A 21,355-nucleotide genomic window follows, 5' to 3' on the forward strand; every position below is an offset into this window, starting at 1 on the left:
TTATAAAGTTGATGGACGTGTTTCTTTACCAGAGATCACAGGTGTGTTAAGCAGCATTCATTGCAGAGCATTAGATCATGTCTTTGCTGCAAGGTTAAAGTGTATTACATTTGGCCCAGTGCTCACTTAAACTTTTAAGTGTATTCATGTTTTAATCCAGAAATTGATGATTACATTTAGAATCTAAAATACAGCTACTTTCCAAACCTTATTGGTCAAAACTTGCCTTGCTTTTGAGATTATTTAGTAGAACATTGAACAGATGTTCTGGTGCTCACCGACACATTTAGGAATGCTCCTGAAGCCTTTATAGAAAAGATTCAGTGAAATCATAGGCACCTATCATTTAAATTAAAGGGACTAAAGTGATGTTGTTTCCTCAGTTAGCCTCCTGTTACTTGAGAGCTAGAATATGCAACCAAGTTTAATGAAAGGAGTGCTTAGCATAACACCATTCAAAACACTTCATTGCTTGGTAAAAGCTTGTACCACTATCTGGTACAAAGAGTTTGTTTTGGAAATGACTGGCCACTTATGCCTGGTAAACTGTGGCTGCCTATGCTTATATAATCCTGTACTTTTTGCTGAAGAATGTCTTTTCAATATTAAACTTAAATGTTCTCAGATTCAGCAACATCAGAAAGAGAGAATACAAGATTTTTTTTTTTTTTTCTTTTGAGAGAATTTGCTCACTGTCCTTGAATCTTTAAATCATTATGTGGAAAAAGAAGCATTACAGTTTGGCTACTTCCATTCTGTTGTAGGCCTTTCAGATGTATAGTATATATCTCAACTTCATGCTGTTTCTCTGATTTCCGGGATGATACAGAATTCTGTGGTGATGAGCCTTAAAAAAAAAAAAAAAAAAATCTTAGCAGTGTGTCAGCAATAAGGCATGCTACCGAGACTTTCAAGCTATTGCTGACTTAATCCAGATGGTGTAACGATACTGTGTGCTGAAAAAATACTACTTTGCATCCCTGAAAGCAATCTTTTGACTTAGGCATGTCCCAACCATGGTTAATGTGTTCTTCAAGCTTCTTGCGTATAGATTGCTTGTAGTGACACCTTCAGTGAGCTCATGCGCTGTCTGTAATTAAGAGCTTTTGATTAAAGATGAAATACAATGTGCATTGGGCTCAGTAGAGTCCTAAGATAATATTCCTGGAACTTTTCAGAAATCTGAAATGCAGCCAGGCATACTCCACAAGCTTTGCTGATCGGAAAAGCTGTTTTCCCCATATTTCTGCCACTTCATATGCCAGCGGAACAGCTCGTGTGAACATTGCAGAAACCCCATCAGGCACAAGGATTCTACTTAGCTGAAGACCTGCTATGGATACTGTCAAAATTGTGAAGTCCTGAACCATAGTATGCAAACTGCTTCAAAGCAGCTAATATTGATTTTCAACTAAGGGGGAAAAAACCACAATCCAAACATCATGTTCAAATGCTGTTTTATATTAACCTGCCTGTTGGGGTTGCGGAGATTGGCTGAAGGAAGTTGAAACATTTGCCTGAACAGCTACACTGGTGGAAGGCAGTAAGCTTCAGCCAGGCCGGGGGTTAGTTTATGGTGCAAGTTGGACCAGTAATCTCTTCCTTTAATAGCACTGGGTCTGAGAGAAGATGCTTGTCCACAGCTATGCTTTGCCTTGCTCAACACTTTGTGCTTATGCAGAAATAGAAATCAAACAGTCCATCTGAATTAGGGAGGCGTATGAGCAGGATGTTGGATGAAAAGTCAACTATAAATAGAAATTATATCGAAAGCTTCTTTTTCTGAAAATGAATCTTAATGCACTGTTCTTGTTCCATGATTTTTTTTTTTTCAAAGACGATGTGATGGGAGAGATCATTCTGAATTTGGTCCTCTCTGCTGTGCTTCCAACTCTTCCCAGCTTGTTGCTGCTTGACAAATTTTAGAAGTGTTCTTTCTTCAAGTCATCAGCAGACTGTGAAGAAAGTACCACCAAGTTTCTTTTCCTTTCCCACACTAGAGAAATTAAGCATCTTTGCTCTGACTTTACTGGTTGTACCTTGCCTGTCCTGAAGATCTGAGTTCTGAACTGGGATCTGCCATTGCTTCTCTTAGGTCCATCAGGATGATCCAGCTCCCCAGTCTGCAGCGTGTCACTTAGTTTACGTGTATGACACCTTTGGTAGCCCAGCTGTAGCTGATCTGAAATAAGGATTGGGAATTTTTAGTAAGGTTCCTTTGTGACCAAATTTGTTCAATATGGATAAACTCTTTACTATCTGGCATGTACTTTATGGAGGCACTTATTAATCCTCGCTTCCTTATACGAATACCATAAACCGTTAAAACATTTTTTTTCATGGCGCTACCTTCTGTATTACCTTCTCAAATAAATGAATGGGATAGATTTGAGTTCTTTTGTTGTTCATAAAAAGATATGTCTGTTTATTGGTTTATGCTCTGCATTCTTATAAATCATTAAAAGTTATATGTAAGTTATATATGTAAATATATTATACACACACGTCAAAATTTTCAGGATTGAATGACTGTCTATGAATTTGTGTGTCCTTTAGCCAAGTTTTAAAAAGACAAGTTGTGGTGTCCATCCTAAATTTGTGGCTTATGTTAGTGTTGAATACAATTTTGCCTCTCTCCTTGTCATCTTCAGCTTTGGTTTTCACACTTGCATCAGTGTGTCCCATATTTTAACTTCTGTAAATATGACCACTTTGCAGTTACAAAATGATGCTGTGAAGTTATCTTGAAATGCTTCCAATGTGATATCAGTTTTCCCTCTTAATCAGCCATCCAAGCCAATGTTTTCTTTTCCTTGCCTGTTCATCCAGCCGTGTTTGTAACTTCACTGAAAGTCAGGAATTCTTCTGTCTGGAGCATGATTAAGGCCCTAATATCTCTTTATTTCACCAAGGAATCATTTTACTAAGCTCTGCTATCTCAAAGTAACTTTTGTGAGTGACCCTGTTAGTTAAAACTTGAGAAGACTTCTTAGAGGAAAGAAATGTCCTGCTTTAGCAGCATGTTTATCCGTACAGTCACACATAAGTTATTTGAAGTTGGATATATTTACTAAAGTTCCGGTTTTGCATCAGATCAAAAAGTTGATAGGTACATTAAAAATACTTTTAAAAAGAAATGGCCTCTTTGCTATCTGGCTTCTTTAGTTTGCCTGTAACCCAGGACTTTGTTTTTCAGATATGTTATTTCCTTTTGCAGCTTAAGTACCATGTAGAAACACATACGAACAACTAAAAACATGAAGCACCAGTTAAAATGCAGTAAGCAACTAGAGGTGCAGGCTTATTCTGTGGCATTCTGCTCTTGTTTTGGTTGCTTATAGAATGAAAAGTCTTATATCATCATCAAAACTGGCTACCTGCAGCAGGGTTTCTTGAACACATGCAATCTTACAATGATTTCCTCTGGAACAGAGAATTCTCATCTTTTCTCTCTCTTCATTTCAACAGTAGTGGAATACATGTAAATCTATATGCACATGTTCTATATTTGTCTATTTAATTAAAGAGAAATGGCTCAATTCTTTGTTGTTACTAATAAGAGCTGAGATGCTTGACATCTTTGGGGTAAAAGTTGAGTAGCTCCTGTATTTAGGTAATTATGCATTAAAGGCAATTTAAGACAGTGTTGGTTTTAAACATCAGATGAAGAGAAATAACTAAACACTCCGGCAGTTTTTTGAAGCCTAGCAAGCATGAAAGCTGCACTGACCTTTTCGATGCGTTGCTTCAGTTCATTCTGATATTTTCTTGGCTATCCTTAGGCGGGTTTTGTGACTGGTTTGTTTTTTGTTGTTTTTTTTTTTTTTTAAATTGTTTCAAGATTAGAACATCTGTTAAATAATAATGAGTATAAGTATGTTCCTCTGGTTTAGTTTAGGAATAAGATTTTTGTTTTCTTTCTTTCATCTCTTACAGCTTGACAAAGATGACATGGTCTATATGGAAGCATATGATAAGTTGCTGGAATCTTGGCTTACTTTGGTACAAGATGACAAACATTTCCATAAAGGTTTCTTTACCCAACATGCTGTTCAGGTCTTTAATTCCTACATTCAGTGCCATCTAGCTGCTCCTGATGGTACAAGGAATTTGGTAAGCTCTTAATCTAGTAGTTCTTGATGATGATATATAGTAACTAGCCCATGTCTTTTGGTGTGTACTACATTATGTAGCTCAAGGGAGCTAGTATAGAATTACTATTCATGACTTTGGAAATGAAAAACTTGCTGAATTTGTTACTCGGTCATTTTCCAGTCTGTTTCTCTCATTCTGAAGAAGAAATAAAGGAATACAAAGTGGGAAATTACTTTAAGAAAAATAGAAAAAAGTAGATCTGTTTCTCAAATCAATGTATATCTTACTCTTTTTCCCACAGATGCAATGACATAACTTTTGACCATCCTTCTCTGGAGTAGGGTCCTAGTTAAAATCCCCACTGAAATTGGAAGCCTTTTATACGGTTGTTACCTCCCCTACATTATCTTCAAAGTATACTTTTGAAGTATACTTTTGAAGTAATTGACATGCATAAATATCTGAAAAAATGTAGAATGACTATGCTCAGACTAGAAGAAACTTGCAATATTATGTGGTTCTTTTAGATAAAATGGCACATGAATTCCCAATTGAATTTTGAGGTGACTGTTGTAGAGAAAACCTAAAAGTACCTCAAGTATCTCTTGAACCATTGAGAAAGCAAGCAGATTAGTCTTTTTGCTAGGAGTCTGGATCTTACTAAAATAGATTCTCATACAGAAAGTTGGACATAGATGTTGGATGAATTAATTATTGCATAGATTCAATTCAATAACTGTATAAAATCTCTCTTTAATTTGATGCTGTGCAAAGATCTCTGAGATACCTCATTCTGAAAAGCACCATATAAAACTTAATTCTGCTATCTCAATATGTAACAGATGGTAATAACAGTGCCAAAACAGAGAGAAATATTTTGTAAGGGAACTTTGAATTCATATCAGGCGGTCTTGACATAACTTGTATACACAGGTTAATTCATGTCATTCTGTGAGATAAGTCATTTATCCCATGGGTAACCTTTTAAAAGCCACAGCTGGCATTTCAGAATGCTTCTTGTTCGATATCAAAGCAGTAACAGGAACTTGTAGTCTCTGCTTTGAGAGCAGAGGCTTCACTCTTCAGTAAACAGCTGCAACTTTGAAGTTGCCAAAAGAGAATGATTTGCTGGGTTACATAAAGAAAAGATGGGTTAAAAGCACTTCGGATAAGGAGCTGTGTGTGGATTCAGTTTTCCAGAGCCTTTATAGAAACAAAGCAGAGTGATAGCTTTCTCTGTCACTTGTATTTTACTTTTTTAGCTGTGTAAATTTTATGATTCTTTAAGAGATTTTTTTTTAAAACATTTTAACATCGATACTTAGTTTCTACATGCAATGGTTCATCTCTTCAAGGAATAAGGTCTCATTATTATTTAAGTAGTTTTATAATGCAGCCAAGATAAGCTTTGAGAAATCAGAGTGCAACTTCTGCATCAGCAAGAAATAAAACTGAGGAGATGATGATTGCTATCAGTATTCTGTTTCCCTGAGGTTATAGCATTTACTTTTTAAAGCTTTTTCCCCTTGACAATGGGTTATGGAAAATCTTTAATGAAAGAGATGATTTTCATTTCATCATGAAAAATACTACCTATTCTGTGATTTATGGAAGATCTCGGACAACTGAGAACACTATCTTTGACTAATGAACAGGGGAATGCATGGAAGTTCCAGTGGTTAAAATGGTTCTTGGTCTGCTATATATGTGATTTGAAATGCAAATGTACTTCAGCAATCTTCTGACCACTGGGTTTGCAGACCATCTCTGTGAGCCAGAGTCACTCAGTACCTTATATTGCACTTCTAGCAGTGGATGCTCAACAGAGCTGATTTACATACCCTGTGGTTTGAAGAAGCTGTTTTGCTATTGTCCAGCCTGTGCTTATCCTTTTAATAACAAGTATCCATTTTCATAACTCTCATCCTTGACTCTTTTCACAAACAGTGAATCTTTTGACTTGAGAGCACTATTGGAAACAGTAGCAAATATACAATTAACTGAATGTGGCATTTTGCTAATAAGTTTGTGAAATGCTGATTTCAAAGCAATAGGAAGCCATGTTTACTCCTCTGTTTAACTCTTCTCGGTCTAATTTAGTACAAGTTGTCTGTTGTTCATCCATGCAAAACACCTTGAAAGAAAAAGCCAAAATCATGTAGAAAATTGTGGTGATGATACAATTTAACAAGTATAACACTAACTGGTTGCTACTAATTTTTTTGAAATAACCAAAGACTGCCAATGGTGTGGCCTCTCGGGAAGAAGAAGAAATAAGTGAACTGCAGGAAGATGACAGAGACCAGTTCTGTGACCAGCTGGCCAGCGTAGGCATGCTGGGGAGAATTGCTGCAGAACACTGTATACCTCTTCTTACAAGGTATAAAAAAAAAATAGTCATGAATGAAAACCAATAAAGCCATGAAATATTAAAAGCCTGACTTTGCTAAAACAATTTTAAAACAGTGAAGTTCATTTTATTGTTATTTGTCCACAGTTTATTAGAAGACCGAGTGACGAGGCTCCATGGTCAGTTGCAAAGACATCAGCAGCAGTTACTTGCCTCACCAGCATCAGGCTCAATTGACAATAAAGTGCTTGATGACCTATATGAGGATATTCATTGGCTTATTTTAGTCACAGGTTAGTGAACCGCTGTAAACAGTAATTATTCTGGAATTCTTATTGCAGCTGGAACACTCCAGGAAAAAAAATAAAATCTCTGTATATCAACTACTCTTAACTGACTACACATTTTATCCCTTATGATGCTTTCATCTTACATACACTACTCAAAGTCTTTGGTTTACTTTCATCTGCCTTGAGTAACATGAACATTATCTTTACAAGATTGATGAAATCTTTACATGAGGTATGTCCTTTGGAAATTCCCGCAACTAATTTTGTTATAGATTTTTTTGAGATGTGTTATCAGTCAACCTATTCAAGAAATTAGTCCGTTCATGAAATCAGTTGTATTGTCTGGGGGCACATGACTTTATAAGGGAATCAGGATAACAGTATTACTCAGTGGTGGCAAAGAATCAGGTAAGTTCCAGAATCTGTCAGTGCTGATGATCCATGTCCTGGCATTTTGTTATGTTTCGGGGAACATGAATTTCGAACCTTTTAGGTTTTGATTTTTAGATGGAACTATCTTTCATCTGTTTGCAAAACATAATAACAACCAAGACAGTGTCTGTACTTTGTTAGGAGAAATGTATACTTTATGGAATATTTTGTGAATATTTTTTTGAACATCTGATGTTTTAGTCGCTCTCAGGTGTTGACATGAATGTGTTCATAATTTTTTCGTATCACTGTGGGATGGAGTTTGTATTTGTAGCTCACAGATGGTTATGAGGTCAGACGTTGAAAACTACAACTAAAGCTGGAATTAATATTAATTATCTGGACACCAGAGTATTGTATAAAAATCCATGCTTCACCAGATCTGCAGTTGCTATGCAAGGAAAGCTTTATTATAGCACATGTGCTTTGTGTCTGAAAGCCTCTGACAGATTAGAAATGTTAGCAGAACTGAAGTCCCAAATGAGGTGGACTTGGTGGGGAACCTGTAAGATCAAGGTGCTTTTTATCACATAACAGAAGGAGAAAGAAGTGACAACAAAACGTTGCTCCCACCTGCCCCAGTTGAATTGACTGTAGTACTTTTATGTGAAACAAAGCTTATCTGTCTTTTATTTTTTAATTTGGTGGTTTCTTTTCCAGTCTTGGTTTCTTTAGGTTCTTCTCTACTAAATGGCTTTAAGGATTCTAAAGTTAACTTATACGTATTTAAACAGTGTTAGTCAGGGTTTGTACAAACGTTTGATTCTGGTGTGATGCGTGCAGTTAAGCCAATGGATTCTCTAATCAAAAAGCCGTGAGTTAACCTAGGGTAGAAAGTTGTGATCACTCTTTCTTTTTTAATGTAAGGCTACCTCTTGGCTAATGATACTCAGGGAGAGACTCCGCTAATACCTCCAGAAGTAATGGAATATTCCATTAAACATTCAGCTGAGGTTGACATCAATACAACACTTCAGATTCTGGGATCTCCAGGAGAAAAGGCCTCTTCCATCCCAGGGTACAACAGAACTGATTCTGTAATTAGGTAAGGATGCGTCTCGTGCTATTAAGTATGTTAAATGCCTTTTCAGAGGGGAAAAAAAGTGAGAATGTGAGTGGACTTTTGTGAATTTGAAAAGTAAAAAAGCAATATGTAAACACTGAACACTGGAAAAGAAATGTCTCTTAACTAGTATGAAAGTAAGGGCAAATAATTTATGAGAATGGTTTTATAACAGACATATTAAGGCAATGCTGTAAAAGAGATTAAGAAAAGACAGAAAAGATTACATGATCATTTTTTAGGGTAGAGAAAGGCAGGGTAAATATAGATGGTATTTCAAGTTGAGGTGATCCAGGGGAGGACTGAAAAAAAATGAGAGTAAGGCATCGAAACAGATAAAACTGAGTCAAGATGGGAAGGCTGAAATGACTAGATTGCTGACCTAATAGTCTTAACAGAGGACATGAGCCAAAGTCTTTGAAATAAACAGAAATGTTTTTATATCTCTACTGAAAACCCATCTTTGATCTATTTCTTACAGAAAGTCCTTAAAATGACTTAAATTACTAAAAAGTTGGTACATCAAAATCTTTAGATAATATACTACAAGCTCTATAATTCATTCGGCACAGGCACGCCTTACGCAAACGCTTCCCAGAGCATCAGTGAGCTTGTCTACTTTGAACACGAGTTACTGCCCCAACTTGGCAGTAGCAGCTCAGCTGGTCCTCGGTGCGGGAGGAGTTGTTGTCACTTACGTACACGTACCACTATTAGCCTATAAAAGGAGCAGGAGGGGATTTCCATTCTCTTTTTGCAAGAAGGCTGATGCCCACAAAGGACTCCTCAATTTGAATCCTCACACTTCAGAAGATTGTATTCCACTTTTAGTTGACGTGGAAGATTCTTCACCCACAATTAGTTGTTTTGTGTACTTAACATTTTCTTCTTCTGGAAGAGGCTAGAAAAATGAGTCTTCATTGGCAATGATTTGCCTAATGTTTAGAAGTTTGAATACTGCTCACTGATACTATTGGCAGCTTCAAGAAGTGGCCAAGAAAGAGGATTTCTTGATGCAGTGTCTTAGTGGTGATGGGAATAAAATCAGATCTAAATAAGCAGAGATTTGAGGCTCTCTGCAATAGCTCTGAAATGCCTTCAAGAAATAGACCACTGTCAACTTCTAAATTCCTTGTGCACTATCACATTCTTACCAAATTTAATTGATACACTACAAAAGCTACTATTTGGTGTAGTTTTATGGACTGATTGTATTAATGCAATCACCTGGTGATCTGCTATTTCAGACTGTTTCTCTGCAGTAATAAAAAAGAGAGAAATAACCGATCATTTCTGTACTTGCTCTTTAGTATGCACCACACTGCAAAAGCTGCACATCTAAGCTTGATGATGCAAGGAAGGGAGAATCAGTTTTTCAAAAAAGCTTTTCAAGCACTCCAAGTAGTCCATTTGTCTTCATTCCCTTGGTGGCAGAATGCTTGTGAGGATTCTTTGTTGCAGTAATTTTGATGTCAAAGATAATCACCCTATCTTTTAATGCATATTCTGACTTTTTGGAGGGTATTTGCCAGTCTATCCCGTCTCTCTCCTTGCATTTAAAGAAACAATAAATTCAGGTGCTTTTTACTTCATTAGAGATGAGCTACTTTGTGTTATCCCGTTCCTTCTGTCATACTTGTTTTTCATTAAGTGTGTTTGGTAGTCATGTTGCTTCTCCAAAAACCACTCTCAGCATTCTCATTGTATTTTAAATCTGCAGGTTGTTATCTGCTATTTTAAGAGTGTCAGAAGTAGAATCTAGAGCAATAAGAGCAAATCTCACGCACCTCCTGAGCCCGCAGATGGGCAAAGATATTGTATGGTTCCTCAAGCGCTGGGCAAAGACTTACCTCCTAGTAGATGAAAAGCTGTATGATCAGGTAAGGGTATAACTTTTATGAATTAATTGGTGAGTATTAGCAATAATATTATCCTGTGAATGCAGATGTCAGTGTAGCTATTTTAAAGTGCAATGATAAAGCATTTTTAATGCTAAATGGGTTGTGGTTTATTTTGGAATTTGTTTAAAAGTTAATGTTTTCTTCAGGTTTTTAATTGGAAATACAAGTTGTTAAAGGACCCTTCTTGCACATTTTGGTGCAAATGTGATTTTTTTTTTCTTTTTTTTTTGTGGCCATTGCCATAGCAGAATAGCACAGCGCGTTCTCAAGCTGCATAGTGGGTGAAACTCACTGACAATTTTATAAGCTGCTTCTCACTCTCCATCAGATCTTACAGTTCATCTCTAATACAGTGGTTGCCCTTGATAGATGCTTTAGTGAGTAACCTGGTCATGATTCTGAATTAGATATTTAACACAATCACAAGGTAGTATACATTAGCTAATGTCATGCTGCTTTCTCTCCTCTCCCCATTCTCATATGTTCTCATTGTATACATCATGATTTCAATGGTGCATTCTTTGCAAAGGGCAACTTCTTATCTTGTTTGGACAGCACTAATCACGATTAGACCTTGATCCTGATTTTGCTTATAGAACTAACTGCAATCCAGCTAGCTGACGGAGGCCACTCATCCTGAGGAGGTCCTATTGACTCTAACTTTCGTGAAGGAAGCCTCCTCCTCTTCCCCTTTATTTCCACTACTGAAGCAACTAAGAATACTAACGCTTCAGGATGCCCCTCCTTAACAAAAATAGGTATACCAGAGACTTGTAAATACTTGGAATCATGTTATTCAGCTTGTAGTTACAGCAGAGAGAAGAATTCGTAAAGGTACTAGTTGGGGAGGAATTGGAGAGCATGTAAGAAGGAGATCCACATGAGAAACAATGTGAAGAGACAAAATAGAGTATCTAGGAAATGGGCATGTTTAGTTTGTGTTGACATGTGAAAGTGATTGAAACCTCTATTTAAATCCTATGCTCAGTCACATATATATTATGAGTTTTAAAGTTAGAAATGTTAGTGGTGTGGTGACAGGAAGCCCCTGCACTATTATTACAAAATCCTTGGATTTCACTCTTAAGAAACTTTTTTTAAAGATAGGAGAACAGGCAATTTCAAGGAAGCATATTTTAATGTGCCAGGACCAGAATGCGACATCTTTCCTGAAAGATATATAGATTGAAGGAAGAATCTGCAGAAAGCAGATGCAGAAAAATTGCAATGAAAATAAGTTTTTACAAGAGTGGATCTAGATCAACAGCTAGGTTTATTTGTAATAATTTTTATCACTGAATTTTGAGGAATTTCAACGTAAATTCATGGAAACACTTTGGGGATCTTTTAATTTTTAAAGCTTTTGAACTTTCATTGGCATTAAAAGCTAGACATACTCAAACCTGGTTTTGTAATGAGGTTGGAACTTTTCTTTGTTTTAGGTGTTGTGGTTAAAATTGCAAGATAAATTTGGCAAAGATTTTCCTGTTACGGGTATTCTTTGCCTTTGTCTGTGTAACATTTGTGTATTTTAAGTAGGGAAGAAGTGACAGCCTGAAAAGAATTTGCTGACAATGATTACCATACACTTTGGGGTTCTGGCTTCTGTAAAACTCACTCATTTTAATGCTTTTCTTATAGATAAGTCTGCCATTTAGTACAGCATTTGGTGCTGATACAGAGGGTTCCCAGTGGATTGTGGGTTACCTTTTAGAAAAAGTGATCAGTAACCTGGCAGTGTGGAGTTCAGAGCAGGACCTTGCAAATGATACTGTACAACTGCTAGTAACATTAGTGGAAAGGAGAGAGCGGTAAGTTGCTATACCTATGGAAGTCAAAAAATTTCTTTTGCTTCCTTTAAATTTTTTTGGCCAAAGTAATCCAGATATAGGGCACTTCATATTCATGTCTCTGTAAGTCAAATTACTTTAGTAACATACTTTAAGTGGGAAAAATTTGTCTGACAAAGTGAGGAGTGAGACCTAGGTTTGACAAAACATAATCTAATTTTTCTTATTGTTTAGAAGTGCACTCTCCTTCCCCTACCTTTGTGCCTCACTCTTAAACAGAGAGAAGGGAAGACTCTCCTGGTCTCCACTCTTATTGCAAGGATTTTTGTGTTGTTGTTTATTTTTGTTGAATAAGTTCTTCCGGATTTAGAGTTCAGATACTGGCTAAGTCAGTATAAAATGTGTTTTGTAAACATATAAAAATTTTTTTAAAAATCCAGGATTTGGCGGATTCAGACAAATTTCAAAGTTTTCTTTGGTATTGCAAACTGTGAAGCAGGAAATTCTTGAATGTTTTACTTTTGTGAACTGACATGCAATTTTACATGCAATCATGCATTCACAGTCTCCTGAAAGACTGTTCTGAAGTCTGAGGAGTTAAACGCTTAAGGAATTTTATTTTTTAAAAAAAATTAAAAGCCACAGGAGCTAGTTTTGGAATAAACTGCTTATTTTATCATGACATAATGAGACTAAGCTTTTAATCCATGCAATATGTCCATTAACTCTGTGTGTGTACGTGTGTAAAACTAAAGCACTTCCCTGCTTTTCTCCCATATGAATTGAGCTGTTTTCAGAGTATATACTTTAGAAATCTTCGGGGTGAGGCATTAATAAGATGAAAGTCACAAGGCGATTTAGCCTTAGAATAAAGGAATTAAAATTAAAAAAAAAAAAATCTTCTGACAACTGCTAGCAACCTGATGCGCTCTGTTCATACAATTTTGTGAAGTCTTTTCTTTAATTAAACTGTTTTTTCCCTCTTCTAGGGCAAACTTAGTTATTCAGTGTGAAAACTGGTGGAATTTAGCTAAACAATTTGCAAGGCGAAGCCCTCCTCTTCACTATTTGTCCAGTTCTGTGCAGAGAACACTAATGAAAGCTTTAGTTTTAGGAGGTTTTGCTCATATGGATACGGAAACAAAGCAACAATACTGGACAGAGGTAAGCTATTTTTATGCTTCTGTCACCTTCATTTTAGCAAGTAGTACGAAAAACTTAGTTTAGGGAATTTTATGGTGACACAAAATCAACTCATACAGAATCTTTTGATTTTGAATATGTAATATTGATAGTTTTTTAAATTATTCTGTATTTGAAGGTCAATAGTTGTACGGCACCCAGGAGCTGCCAAAAATTATATCTAAAACATCACAACCTAAACAGAAACAACTAATCGTTACCTGGAGGATTCATGAAACAGCCAGTACAGCAGTACACTTGAAAGAGACTATTATAAAAAGTTAAGAATTTCCCTTGGAACTGTCATTTCTTCCTTTTATTTTAATTTGATGGTGTTACGAATTATTTAGTTGTTCACTTAATGATAATGACAGTAAGTAAAAAGCTAATGTGGAACATAATTAAGAGCCTTGACCAGCTTTTTGTGCCCTGGCTCCATTGAAGCTCCGATATGTAATACCAGGAAGATTGGTGCTAGAAAGTAGCTGAAAAGTGATCAGTGAGCACCGCATGAGTTTGTAAAGCATTGGCCTTCTGAAAGAAACTTGCTTTTATTAGCAAAGCTACGAAATCAGTGGTTGAAGGTAAGACTATAATGCACTGGAAGTGATTGGAAAAAGCATTTAACTATTTTTATGGAAGTTTCTAAATTGGTTACAAACACAGCTGATTACAAAAGATGTTGTGCTATTGAGAATCATAATATGACAAAGATAATTTTGAACATGAATCTTAATTAATGCTTTCACTGATGAACTGTAACAGTTTTTTCCCCTAATACTGCATTTGGAAGAGAATGAAATACTGTGAGCCAGAGGAAGTCATTGTCATTTGTTTAAAGACTACAAAATAACAAAAAATATTTACGGAGGTGCTCATTTTGAAACCAGCCTGCAGGTGGTGATGGATAATGAGAATCACTAATCCCTACCACTTCAGCTTATGTTAATGTGACAGATAATAACATAACTGAGCCATTGGAAACGGGAAGTGATTGATTCTTGTACTGCCATGCCAAAAGCAGCTCCTGAGCTTGCTAAATTACACCTCACATCTCACGTGATAGTATGCTTATCTTAATGTGACTTTTCTAAAAAAATTTTAAGGTTCTTCAGCCACTTCAGCAGCGATTCTTGAATGTGATAAACCAAGAAAACTTTCAGCAGATCTGTCAGGAGGAGGAAGTGAAACAGGAGATCACTGCTACATTAGAAGCACTCTGTGGCATTGCTGAGGCTACCCAGATTGATAACGTAGCAATTCTCTTCAATTTCCTAATGGACTTCCTTAATAATTGCATTGGATTAATGGAAGTATACAAAAACACACCAGAGACTGTTAATCTCATAATAGAAGTCTTTGTTGAAGTTGCACATAAACAAATTTGCTATCTTGGAGAGGTAAATACAACCAAAAGGGGAAGGAGGGGAAGAGTGTGTGTGTGTGTGTATGTGCGTGTACGTGTGTGTACAGTGCTATCCCTTAAACAAAATAAAGGATAGTGATTTTTAGATTCTATAGAGAAAGAAATGCTATATGGTCACACCTGTTAAAGGAATTCCTTTGTTTAAAAACATACACTTGCAAAGACTAAAAGCAGGATCGAAAGTGTTCTTATACCAATGAACTTAACCATAATTCATCACTAACCTAACTCGATGCATGGGTGGCAAAAGAGTACAGACCGTGTTGAATACTTTTTTTTAACCATATCAGACTTCTCTGAAGGCTTTTCTAGGAGAATTGCAGTGCTGTCCCAAGCCACTCTTAAAAAAAAAAAAAAATAAGATGGAGGAATTGATAAAAGTAATGTTCTGCTGTTTCAACAGTTAGGACATCAATATATGGCTGTAAGTGTTCTTATTGTTTAAAGTGGCTGTTCTCTTGATGGTTTTGTGTGCAGTTGTTACAAAAAGTGGTTATATAACTGAAATTAAAATCTTGAGGTATCATCAACCAAGTAACGCCATCTTAAAACAAAGTGTGTCGCTTTTAGCATGTGGAAGTTTTTCTTATTATCTAACATTGTTTTATAGGCCAAAGCCATGAACTTGTATGAGGCCTGCCTAACGCTGCTCCAGGTGTATTCCAAGAATAATCTAGGTCGACAACGGATAGATGTTACAGCAGAAGAAGACCAGTACCAAGATCTCCTTCTTATTATGGAGCTTCTCACTAACCTTCTATCAAAAGAATTCATAGATTTCAGTGATACAGGTATGAAGGAATTGGTAATTGCTGAACCACAACTTGTGTTCTAAACTGTAAAAACCATTGTGGGGCATGTGTTCAATCCAGGTAAAGTGAAAACTGAAGTTTAGGCTTGATTAGATCAAGATATGGAAATTACTATTTAATGTGCCAGTAGCAAAGGAAGGACTTTTCACAGCCTTCTAGCATCTGAAATTATTATTGCTCTCATAAAATAAATACGGCATGTATGAAACAGCTTGAAATCTGAATGTTGCAAGTCTGAACGTGTAGTAGCAGCAGTTTTCTAACAAAAAAATCCATAGAGAAGTCAGAATAGTACATTACCGCAAGAGGGCAGATGGATTATCATCCTAGTACAAGATCCAACTTTTGTGAAATGCTGAGCTCATTAAAATTCCATCACGTTTGAGGGTTTTCTGTATTCCTCATTCACAGAACATGCTTTATGGGTGTAGTTAAGGGTTCTGGTTTTGTATCCCAGCCTGTTACTTTCTTCCATATATTTGCCGCTTAAAATTGCAGTAGTCATGAATATGATCTGCCAGTTCTAGCTTAGCTGTGCTGTGCTGCTTTTGAATAAGTTGAAACACATTTGCATGATTCAGATCTCACCATGTCCTATACAGTTTGCACAGAAAACTTGCTCAGTAACAAACTGAATCTGCCTAGGTTGTTTTGATGGTGTTCGTTGCTCTTCTGAGGTACATCTTGAAAGAGAGAACCTTGTACTCCAAAATTCAGTGCATCAGTCTAGTTTTTTTGTCACGCATGCACAACACAAATACAGAGCCAGATTTAGACTTTGTCCATTGAATAGACAACTCGATGCCATGTAACATATTCTCTTTGAGGTCAGACATTGGAAGTTAGTCGCATGGAAAACACTGTAAAATACTTACCGTGAAACTAAAGAATGTGAATACTACCTAAATGTAATACCCAGAGATCAAATGTATCGAAAGTTGTCTGCATGCTGTTGCTGACTCAATGCAGGAAATGTAAAAGTAAGGTCACTGCCAGTTGATGGGAAAGGTGGGTCTTGCCTGTAACTGGAGAAAGCTCGGCAGCGTCTAACCTACAGAATTTTCTGCATTAACTCTCCCCGTTTTTTTCCTCCTTGTATTTACAAAATATATATAAACATAGGTAAATATATAATGTACATATAAAGTATAAAAAAGCAGTAATATTTTGCTCACTATCTGTTTATGTGTGCAGGCATGAAGCAGCTATCACTAGAAATAAATGCAATGTTCTGTAACGGAAGGGAGCCCTCAGAGTATCCGAAGTGTTCTGTTTTAGCATGCCATCTGGGACACGTGGTTATGAAATGCTTAGTCCTAATGAATATAAATATAGAGTGATGTGGCAGCCTCCACTCACTACGTTTCTATTTTAATACAGTGCCTCGTGTTTTTGTTTGGGGAGAGGGGAATAGTCCTATTTTTAAAAATGTCTTCATTATAAATAAATGGGACTCTTCCTTCAATGTTTAATCCTCCTTTTATACAAAACATTTTTTGTCCTTCTTACAGATGAAGTATTTAGAGGACATGAGCCTGGGCAAGCTACAAATAGATCTGTATCAGCAGCAGATGTTGTCTTATATGGGGTTAATCTAGTTCTGCCTCTAATGTCCCAGGATCTGCTGAAGGTAAGTATATTTTTACATGTAGTTGCTAGAATATGAAAGCTTTATAGTATTGAATTCCCAGAATTCATTCCTATATGCATTCCACCTCCATAACTTGAGTTTTCTAGGCTTTCAAAAATGCAAATAACTGTTCTGTAGTTCTGCATACTGTTTGAAAAGAAATATTGTAAGCCGAGAAAAATGTATATTTGAAGGGCCTAAACAAAACTTTTTTTTTCTAAAAGTGAGTCCGTGCACGTCAACAATTAACCAAACCTGAAACGTGGCTTGTGGAATCCTTTTTCTGATAGTGTCAGAAATGTGATAGTAAGTATAAACAGTGATATTAGTAAAAAAAAAAAAAAAAAAAAAAAAAATCCGGGAGCACATAGTACCTTTTAATTATTTTCACAACACAGCTGGCTTTCGTATCATAGACAGCAGCAGCCTGTCAGTAGAACAGTAAGATACGAAACAATGGACTGGCACTATTTCATTGGGTTGCACTGTGTTGACGTTTTACTTTGAATCAGGGGAACACTTCTGAAGTGTATCTCAGTGGTCCCTTCTTAACATGCTTTCTCATGTGGTGGCGCTCGCTGAGCAGGAGAGCTACATCCATTTTAGATGAAACTGAGTCAAAGGATGTACCCTAGGAGCCCCTCTGCTGTGACCAAGGCTTTTACCCCACAGGCCTAGACTTGCTCATGCCTGAAGTAAAACTCCTTGAATTTGTACAGAGCAGACACCAGACTCCCACCATCAACTGCTTAGCTTTAGCAATCTTTTTTATTGTACCACAGTGTTTGCTAATAAAGTTGTAGCCGTTCTAATGACTCTGAAGTTGTCTACTAAAATTGTCTTTTCTTCTTCAGTGGAAAGCATCAGTCCTGTCTCTTTGTACAGATGGAAATTATGTCAGAATAGTTACGTGATTGATTCTAAAATTACCATGTTTTTCTTTTGACAGTTTCCATCCCTGTGTAACCAATATTACAAATTAATCACTTTCATCTGTGAGATATTCCCTGAGAAAATTCCACAACTTCCAGAGGACCTCTTTAAGAGCCTAATGTACTCACTGGAGTTAGGGATGTCATCGTATCCTTTTTAGAGCTTGGGAGTGTTTAAAAATCTGAGTTGCTTTTATAAGGACCTGTTAAAAATCTGATTTTATTTTTCTTTGCATTTTTTTCCTTTTCTATCAATCTCTGTATCTATAATTATATATTGGTAATCAACTCTTACTCTCTGCTCTCTGGTGATTGGGAGTTTCACTGTAGTGGCTATTGAGATTCTAGTATTAGCTGAATTTCCTCCGACTCGTGTTGCCTGAATGCAGCCTTTAAGTGGTTTAGCGTGTAAGTTTTTTCTGGCAGCCATTCCTGCCTCCTCCATTACTTCACTTCAGAGTGTGTAACTTCATAAGCCTTCAGCTGGTATCCCAAAGCCATTCCTGAATTAGTTTCTCAGCTGGTAATACAAAACACTGCTGCTGTTCTACTGGGCTGGCTCCAGAGCATTTCCTGTCAGGGTGCCAATGGGCTCTCCCTCTCATAATGGGAGTACCATTTTCACTAATCTGTGGCACGTGTCAGAAACAGATGAGCTTGACCATAAGGGACTCTTTCTGAAAATGTTATGTCAGAGGGTTATGTTACCTTAGGGCATGTAGCTAATATAAGAAGGCAACAAAGTTGGAATTCTTTTTGTCCCCTTTTTTTTTTTCTTTTAATTTAATTTTTTAATTAACAGCTTTATAGTAAAAAGAAATCTTGGAACATACAAACATTTAAAATATTTTCTAGTGACACCACTGGGAAGTTTTACCACAATTTAATTGAAATCTGACTTTGATTCGTTAACGCCCGTTACCAGAATGAGTTCGGAGGTTTGCCAGCTCTGTCTGGAGGCTGTAACACCATTAGCAGAACAGTGTGCAAAAGCACAAGAAACAGATTCAACCCTTTTTCTAGCAACAAGGCACTTTCTTAAGGTAAGGCATCTGCGTTTCGTGTTCCTTTGGTTTTTTGCATACAGGTAGCATCAAGAGGCCAAACAGTGATCATATCCGACTGGGTTAATCATGATCACACATATAGTAAGAAACAGCCTGTTACCTAAAAAAGTGGCAGTTTAAGAAGAAAGAGAGCATGAAGGACTGGGGTGCAAAGGAGGATGGAGGCATAGAGGAACGAAATTACTTACTGCCAATCAACAAAACACCTGAGCCACTCAGAATGCAATTTATATTTATCCATGCTCTGGACGTGAGCTCTAGAATGAACCTGATTGAAAAATTTCACATTTACTGTGAAAGCTGTGAAATAGAAAGCTTCCAGAATTGTGTGAACTGGAGGCTGGGTAGAGTACTAAAACAAGAGAGAGGGGAAAAAAAGCATATTTGGGAACTAGAAAGAAAATGCTGTCATTTATTCAATGTATCCAGTGAATTATGCGTTTTCTTAATCCGGTATCATATTTAGTACTTTCCTTTTAGGACCATCCACTCTATCTCATTGAATTTTGGAGTGACCTGGTAGCAACCAGGTTCCTGCTAACTGGGAACAAAGTAATTGGGAAACTTGTGTCTTCTGATTTTGTAAAGACCTCAGTTTTCCTTGAGACATCTTTTCCTACCAAACTGACATTCAAACTTCTGAGGATTGCTCATTAAAAGCATACATCAGCCAAGCTGAGAGAATGAGAAACAAGACTCGACTTCTAAAAGAACTAGGCTTTCCAATTACTGATACCTAAATTTAAAAAAAAAGGGCAACAAAACAAACAACAAACTTGGATGTTTGTAAATGCATGTTCATTATTATTATCAGAAGTGAAGATGAGATGTTGGTGAAGTAGAAAGTTAAGTTTACACTTCCATAACTACTTCTGTTTTGTGATTTCAGATGGTCTTTGATATGCTGGTACTTCAGAAGCATAATACAGAAATGACAACTGCAGCAGGTGAAGCATTCTACACATTAGTGTGTTTGCATCAGGTACGTCATTTAGACACTTAAACCCTGAAAACCAGTCATTTGTTAAAGGAGAGTGGTTAGTTACTGTGCATCTGGCAAATCATAGAATCGTTCAGGTTGGAAGGGACCCTCAGGAGGTCTGTAGTCCAACCTCTTGCTCAAAGCAGGGGTCAACACTGAATTCAGATCAGGTTGCTCAGGACTTTTTCTAACTGTGTCTTGAAAACCTCCAAGATGGATATTCCAAAGCCTCTCTGAGCAGCCTGTTGAATGCTTTATTATCCTTACAATTCATGTGCTTTCAGCACCTGCCAGACAGTCTTGGTGGCCCACCACTGGACTCCTTCAATTTTATCAATATCCTTCTTGTGTTAAGGAGTCCAAAACTGGACGCAGTATTCCACATCTAATCTAATGAGTGCTGCATGAAGACAAATAATAAATAAAGCTGCTAGTGTTCATTGCTGACAAGGCACACTGCTGACTTGCTTAGTCTGCTGTCTACCAGGACCTTCAGGTCCTTCTGTTCAGCAGAACGGCTCCCCAGCCTGTCAGTTCGCAGTCTGTATAGTTGCAGGGGGTTGGTCTGTTACGGCTGCATGACTTTGCATTTCTCCTTGTTGGATTTCATGAGGTTCCCGTCAGTTCATTCCTCCAGCCTGACTAGGTGTCTCTGAATGTCAGTCCTGCCCTTGAATGCGCTGGCTGTGCTCCCCCAGTTTGGTTTCATCCACAGACTTGAGGAGACTGCATTTCAGGTCCTGCTCCTTAGGTCACTGACTAAAATATTTAACAGGACAAGGCCCACATGAGCGCTCTCAGTGCTACTTGTATCCAGCTTCCAGGTGGAATATGAGCCATTAACCACAGTCCTTTAGAGGCTGATGATAGAGGTGTGTTTTCACCCATGTAGTAGTCCACCCATCTAGACAATAAAATCCCAGCTTGCACAAGGATGCTGTGCAAGACTGCTAAAGGCTTACTAACATCAGGCATCCACTGCTCTCCCCTCATCCACAGATGTAGTCATTTCATCACAGAAGACAATCAGGTTGGTAAAGCATGGTTTTTACCCTTGGTAAATCCATGCTGGCTGTTCTCAATCCCTTTCTCTTTCACCTGCCCAGAGATAGCTTCCAGGATTACTTGCTTCATGATTTTCTTAGTCGTTCAAAGATGATGGAGAGCAACCTTGTAATGATATGAGCCAGCTTTCTGAACCCTTGGGTGGATTCTGTCAGGTCTCATGAGCTTGTATGCATCAAGATTTCTCAAGAGATCCTGGGTTGATCCTCTTTACTACTGGTAGTTCCTCTCCTCCTTGAACCCTGTTTCTAGTCATAAAAGTCTGGGAAAACCTGTCAGTGAAGATGAAGGCAAAGAAAGCATTGAGTATTTCAGCCTTATCTTTTGTCTGTTACCAC

General features: G+C 37.2%; 1 protein-coding gene across 2 annotated transcripts in view; it reads left to right on the top strand.

Annotated features, from left to right (window-relative positions):
- XPO4 (exportin 4) overlaps positions 1-21,355 on the top strand; it is a 79,197-nt gene that overhangs the window by 55,345 nt on the left and 2,497 nt on the right. For both annotated transcript variants that reach the window (XM_087758419.1, XM_087758420.1), the window contains exons 10-22: positions 3,937-4,113; positions 6,333-6,475; positions 6,593-6,738; positions 8,035-8,212; positions 9,951-10,110; positions 11,773-11,942; positions 12,911-13,085; positions 14,210-14,503; positions 15,140-15,320; positions 16,853-16,971; positions 17,921-18,051; positions 18,829-18,946; positions 19,860-19,952. In XM_087758419.1, coding sequence (XP_087614545.1) covers positions 3,937-4,113; positions 6,333-6,475; positions 6,593-6,738; positions 8,035-8,212; positions 9,951-10,110; positions 11,773-11,942; positions 12,911-13,085; positions 14,210-14,503; positions 15,140-15,320; positions 16,853-16,971; positions 17,921-18,051; positions 18,829-18,946; positions 19,860-19,952 — 2,085 coding nt within the window. The remainder of the gene's footprint in view (positions 1-3,936; positions 4,114-6,332; positions 6,476-6,592; positions 6,739-8,034; positions 8,213-9,950; positions 10,111-11,772; positions 11,943-12,910; positions 13,086-14,209; positions 14,504-15,139; positions 15,321-16,852; positions 16,972-17,920; positions 18,052-18,828; positions 18,947-19,859; positions 19,953-21,355) is intronic.

The sequence above is a fragment of the Nipponia nippon genome, unplaced genomic scaffold (genome assembly GCF_047370975.1).
Source record: "Nipponia nippon isolate SJK-2023a ecotype South Korea unplaced genomic scaffold, ASM4737097v1 scaffold_2, whole genome shotgun sequence".
NCBI classification, from domain to species: domain Eukaryota; kingdom Metazoa; phylum Chordata; class Aves; order Pelecaniformes; family Threskiornithidae; genus Nipponia; species Nipponia nippon.